General features: G+C 37.1%; 1 protein-coding gene across 3 annotated transcripts; it reads left to right on the forward strand.

Annotated features, from left to right (window-relative positions):
* The first annotated feature begins 360 nt into the window (after window positions 1–360).
* Window positions 361–5,597, forward strand: LOC141642318 (type IV inositol polyphosphate 5-phosphatase 7-like). 3 transcript variants are annotated; one of them, XM_074451094.1, is made up of 13 exons: window positions 361–924; window positions 1,191–1,284; window positions 1,535–1,600; window positions 1,803–1,887; window positions 1,975–2,079; window positions 2,179–2,956; window positions 3,120–3,313; window positions 3,438–3,546; window positions 3,687–3,835; window positions 4,253–4,503; window positions 4,642–4,689; window positions 4,996–5,072; window positions 5,172–5,597. In XM_074451094.1, exons 1-10 carry the CDS (start codon window positions 895–897, stop codon window positions 4,473–4,475), a joined length of 1,833 nt encoding a protein of 610 aa, XP_074307195.1. In that variant the 5' UTR covers window positions 361–894; the 3' UTR covers window positions 4,476–4,503; window positions 4,642–4,689; window positions 4,996–5,072; window positions 5,172–5,597. The 3 variants fall into 3 exon arrangements, with proteins under 3 accessions (XP_074307195.1, XP_074307196.1, XP_074307197.1); XM_074451095.1 differs by having other exon boundaries at window positions 371–924; window positions 4,626–4,689; XM_074451096.1 differs by lacking the exons at window positions 4,642–4,689; window positions 4,996–5,072; window positions 5,172–5,597 and having other exon boundaries at window positions 371–924; window positions 3,785–3,835; window positions 4,253–4,388.
* Window positions 5,598–5,821: the final 224 nt, after the last annotated feature.

Here is a 5,821-nt window from a genome sequence, read left to right on the forward strand (position 1 = left end):
TATTTCTTTTAGGGGGTGTTTGGTTGGGAGGTTTGGAATGGAATAGAATGAATTCTAGTCATTCTAATGTTTGGTTGGTGTATTTTGGAATGGAGTTAGAATCTTGATGGATTCTCATTCTACCCCAACCCCTTGGAATCTCATACGCACCTCCTTCCCATGGATTCAAACTTCATTCCTTCATGTTTATTTTTTTAATGAACCAAACATGTTTTGGAAGGTATGGAATTGGAACCCCATACTCTTATGATTTCTCATTCCAATCCATTCCATTCCTAAGTAATGAATCAAATGACCCCTTACTAGATAGGGAATTGCTTTTTCCCTAAAATCGAGTTTAAGAATCATTTCCATAAAAACATGTTTAATTGTAACAAAAAAACCCACACAAATCTGTCCTCCTCTAATACACTTTATTCTATTCAAAATGCTTTGTTGTTAAAAACAATCCCTTTTTTTTTCTCCCTCTTTCTTTTGCTTTATATCTCCAATACAAATAGTCAAATACCATTTGTTTCCCCTTTTTTGTTTCTCTTCATTTAAGCCTTAATAATCTCCCTCTCATTTTTGCTCAAAATAAAATACCCTAAACATTTGTGCAATATTATTCCATAGTGGAATCATTGATTTTTTGCCTTGTGAATTGTGACTTCTTCACATTTATGAATGATAGAATAATATAGAATCTCATGATTTATGCCCCATTCTTAAGTGCTTTCACGTCCCACTAAGCGTGCCACAGTTTATATACATTTGTCATATTTCATTTACTACGTCTCACCGAGCGTGCCAAATTTTGTAATATCGCTTTTTCGACAACGGGTATTTTGCGAAAGAGTCGGGTGGTCGCAATTGCACATTAAACTGTATGAAGGGGTGGTGAAACAATCAACAATGAGATATGAAGAACCCAAGAAAAACAAGGTATGTTTTTTTATGAATTACTATTAGCAATATTATTCCCCTTTCATATTTTTGCAAATTCATACTCCGTGGAGTTAGAGGGTTAGTAGGGGCGCTTGTTCGGATAACAATAAAACTTTTGAATATTTTTCGAGTTTACATTATGCTATTATTTGTTCGCTCAATCGCTCCCTAAGTGCAAATCCTGACTCCGCGTAGGAATTGATGATTAATGAGGAAATGACTAACAATTCTTTAATTTTTATTTTACTTGTGTGTTTGTGAAGCTTTCATGGTCAAAATCATTGATCAGAAAATGGTTTAATGCAAAAAGTAAGAGTGAAGCTGAGGATTATCATGCTAATGAGCTTGCTTTTGGAGGTATGTGTGCCTTTGCTTTTATTGTAATTTAACTTTTTCATGTACCCATTTCATTTAATTGCAAATTAGCCTCTAATTTAGTGCTAAATCACCAAGAAAATCATTAATTGTTGCAAATTAAATTCCTTGAATTTTGTCTTATTTGCCCAAATCCTGTTTTTTTGGCTGTTTTTGGTTGTTATTTCTGTTGGGTATACTCTTAAATGTGTTATTTAAGTGTTTAAAAATTGTATTATGCTAATTTAATTAGGGGAAGTTGAATGGAGGAGTAGATTCTCTGAGAGAGAGCCAAGTAATATCAAGAAAAGCAAAACAGGTGCAATGTTAATCGTATTACACAAGTTTTTTGAATCTTCCGATACTCACACCGTCTCAATCATTTATTTATTTTTAATTACCTATGAGGGGTATTTTAATCAAAGTTAAACGAATGATTATGACGTATGGAGTAGTAAATTATCAAAGAGATGCTTCTTTGCTCACAAAATTTAAAATTCCTGATGTTCTTGATCATAAAGAGAGTTTTCACATCAACAATGATGGGTTACGGCAAGGCGGAGAATATCTTGAGCACCCAAGAATTATAGATGTCCAAAATCATAGGTAAAGTTAGCTGCTTTTTGTTAGATTTGTACTTGAATTGTAATGATATCTTGTTTTTAATTCTTATGTTTATTCAATTGAATGTAGTGTGTTTGTAGCAACATGGAATGTGGGTGGAAAATGTCCACCAAGTAACATGAACCTTGATGATTGGCTTCATGCTTCACCGGCTACCGATATTTATGTGCTTGGGTAAGCTTTCTTGTTTTTAAGGGTGATTGCAACATTTATTAATATGATAGCTGAATGTCAACTGTAGCAAGATAGCCTGAATCCTGGTTGTTATCTCAGATTTCAGGAAATTGTGCCCTTGAATCCAAGTAATATATTAGGGTCGGAGGATAATGGTCCCGCTAAGAAATGGATATCTCTGATAAGAAAGACATTAAACAATCGCCCTGGCATTTGTGCAAGTAGTGGCAATCATACCCCATCATCTGCCCCTAAACCAATTGTGGAAATGAATGCTGATTTTGAAGGGTCTAACCGATACAAGGATGCATCATTCTTTCATCGAAAGTCTTTTCAGGTCACGGGTAGTGGTCAAATGGTTAATGAACCTTTGTCCCCACACCCACAACTTGATAGACGTTACAGCGTGTGTGACCGGGTTATATTTGGTAATAGGCCCAGTAACTACAGGCCCAGTGACTGCAGGCCCAGTGATTGTCGGCCCAGTGACTACAGGCCCAGTGATTGTCGGCCCAGTGACTACAGGCGCAGTGATTGTCGGCCCAGTGACTACAGGCGCAGTGATTGTCGGGCGAGTGATTATAGGCCGAGTGATTATAGACCGAGTGACTTTTCCAGATGGGGTTCATCGGAAGAAGATTTCTATCCAGATGAGTCACCTAGTACAATGCTATTTTCGCCAATGTCGTGTAGTGGGTCCACTCAGAGCGACATTTGTCACAAACAGCCAAAGCAATCAAGATACTGCTTAATCGTGAGTAAGCAAATGGTAGGGGTATATCTCACTGTATGGGTTAGAAAAGATTTGAGGGAGCATGTACGCAATGTGAAAGTCTCTTGTGTTGGTAGAGGACTTATGGGATACCTTGGAAATAAGGTACTAATTCTTGTGACAGCCTGCTCGAACGGTGATTGATTACCTTTGTGTTTTAATATGTAGGCCCTATATTTCAGTCAATAAACCGAGATATGAGTATCTTTTGATTGTGAAACATGAGAATTGTGGCAAGTGAAGTGATGATTTGATCTTTATTCTGTAGGGTTCTATTGCAGTCAGCATGTTATTACATCAGACCAGCTTTTGTTTTGTATGTACCCATTTAACTTCCGGGCAAAAAGAGGGTGATGAGCTGCGTAGAAATGCTGATGTAATGGAGATCCTTAAGAAGACAAGATTTCCACGTATCAGTAACACAGGCGACGAGAAATCCCCTGAAACAATCGTTGAGCATGAGTAAGATCTTTTATCAAGCGTAGATAATTGTTTTGACATTTTTAATGCACCCCTTCCTAATAGCAAGGAGTCTAATTCAGTAATACTCCGTATTAATCTTGAAACATTTATAATTTTGCCACAGTCGAGTCATTTGGCTGGGAGATCTGAACTACCGCATGACTATCCCTTATCGCTCAGTTAGAGCACTCGTTGAGATGCAAAATTGGCGGGCTTTGTTGGAGAAGGATCAGGTTTGTAGCTTCCCAAAAGAACTCTTCTATGTACACTGTAGTCTGATCTTAATCTGTTGTTTTTCAGGTTGTCATCACAGTTGGAGTCTGAGTTTTTTTCCCCTATGTTAATTTTTGTTTTGTTTTGTTTTCGTTTGTAGCTTCGGAGTGAACAGAGAAAAGGACATGTATTTTCTGGTTGGAACGAGGGAAACATATACTTCCCACCAACTTATAAGTATTCTCACAACTCGGACAGATATTCCGGGGATGATATGCATCCGAAGGAAAAACGAAGGACTCCTGCGTGGTAAGTTCAGGTCAACAAAATGTTTGGGATATTTGTTTACCTATTTTGCCATTTAGGGAACAATGTGTACAATTGAATGCAACATGGAGATAAAAAGATGTTAGAAACAAAATCTAATGCTAGCAAGTGCTTGACAAGCAACATAAATGAGATGAAATTCTCGTCTATTTCTAATATGATTTTGGTGGTGAACCAATATCATTTTTGACAAGTAATTTCTCCAAATCTCCAAATATATGTGGAGATACAATGTTAAAAACTGTGTGATTAATTAAAACAACTATTTTATGGGAGAAAATAACAGTCAAAATCGACTCCGTTTGACAAGCAAAGACAAATCGGGACAATATAAATACATGGAGGAACATGTTTCAGATGTGATGTAACATTCTGATTTTTTGTTGAATGCTTATGCAGGTGTGACAGGATTTTGTGGCACGGTAGAGGACTCCACCAGTTGTCGTATGTCCGAGCTGAGTCGAGATTTTCCGATCACAGGCCGGTGTACAGTATATTTTGGGCAGAGGTGGAGTCCATCCCTGTCCGGTTTAGGAGAAGTATGAGCTGCTCTAGTGCTAAGATTGAAGTCGCTGATCTCTTGCCCTACTCACAGGGTTACACTGAACTCTGCTTTTTCTGAAAACCGGATCGTGGGATTACATCTTCAAGTACTCTCTCTTCCTCTTTGAAGTTTTCATGTGCATGTGCATGTGCATGTGCATGTGCATTCCTTAAGATACAAGAAGATACATGCTGATTTGTTTCCATTAGTTTATTAACTGTGGATTAGTTTACTCTTAACACAGAATGATCAACTCAGGCACTTCTCCGACACCGTTCAGTGTGCTCTACTGGTAAGATTCCTTGTAATCATTTGTTCCATGTTAGTACTATTTGTTTTGTAGACTTCATATTTCACATTATTTCTGAAGCATGTTTCGGCCATTCCCATTCTACCTCTTTTTTTTTATCCGTTTTCCTTTTTTTAACCAACTTAGAGCATTGACTGTAAAACCGCATTCCAATCGCTTTGTATAGATTTTTAAAACTACGGTGACTGAATTTATCTGACTAAGCGAACGAGATTAGGACGTTGATCAGTGATATGACAGTTTTAACCGCATTTCCGTTAACAACTTTATTCCGGTCCCCATTTACAGGCGGGAAGAGCTTTAAACAATCCCAGTTTTTTCCCATAGAATGATTCAGACATTTCATAGCTCGCATATCGAAAAAGGTTAGTCAGTCCTATACTTCTCTTATTTTGCTTTAGTACCTGTTAACATCAGATATGTCCATCCCTTTAACTTTTCCTAATGCCCATCTTTCTTATCAGGTGTAAATTATGTAATTTAGTCGCTGACCCTCTAACGCAACGATCTTAACTCGACTCAAACTGTACATCAGCAATCCGATCAATATTCAACTGGACAATGCTGACAATCAGAAGATTTTTTACAAGTACAAATTTTGGTGACTTGCATATTCATAATTTTGTATTAGAGTAGATTTTTTTTGGAGGCCGGGTCATGATTCCGAATATGAGCGGCCGTTGCGACCCCGTTTTGAGCCGGTATGAGCCGAATTTATATTGAATGGTCAATTTTGAGATCCAAGACATGATTTAGAGTGTACCCTTTATAGTTAGAGATTTGATTAGGCATGTTGTTGATTTATTATTAGTGATTTGAAGGGTTTGATTTATTATGTCCCCTTTGCTTGCTAATCATTTCTTAAAAACATTTTGATTATCCAAAACAAAGTCTACTGCTTGTGTTGTGTGTTTGCTTTGCCTTTAACTTTTGGCGCAGGGTGTCCCAACAGTCTTGAAAAGCAATGGACAACCTTACAGATTTTGGCACGAAAATATGGACTTCATCATTTTGTATCATTGTGCATTTGTACTAATCCATTTTTTTTATTGCTTATTTATTATGTTTGTTTTTAATGAGTAAAGTTTGGTGAGGCTAACAAAGTGGCCAAGTC

This window comes from Silene latifolia, chromosome 2 (genome assembly GCF_048544455.1).
Source record: "Silene latifolia isolate original U9 population chromosome 2, ASM4854445v1, whole genome shotgun sequence".
NCBI classification, from domain to species: domain Eukaryota; kingdom Viridiplantae; phylum Streptophyta; class Magnoliopsida; order Caryophyllales; family Caryophyllaceae; genus Silene; species Silene latifolia.

Bases quoted from the DNA above. Each gene is read 5' to 3' on its own strand.
- LOC141642318 (XM_074451094.1), top strand. From the start codon at position 895: ATGAGATATGAAGAACCCAAGAAAAACAAG. The intron at 925-1,190 runs GTATGTTTTTTT...GTGTTTGTGAAG, and splicing joins AAGAACCCAAGAAAAACAAG to CTTTCATGGTCAAAATCATT. The intron at 3,836-4,252 runs GTAAGTTCAGGT...ATGCTTATGCAG, and splicing joins AAACGAAGGACTCCTGCGTG to GTGTGACAGGATTTTGTGGC.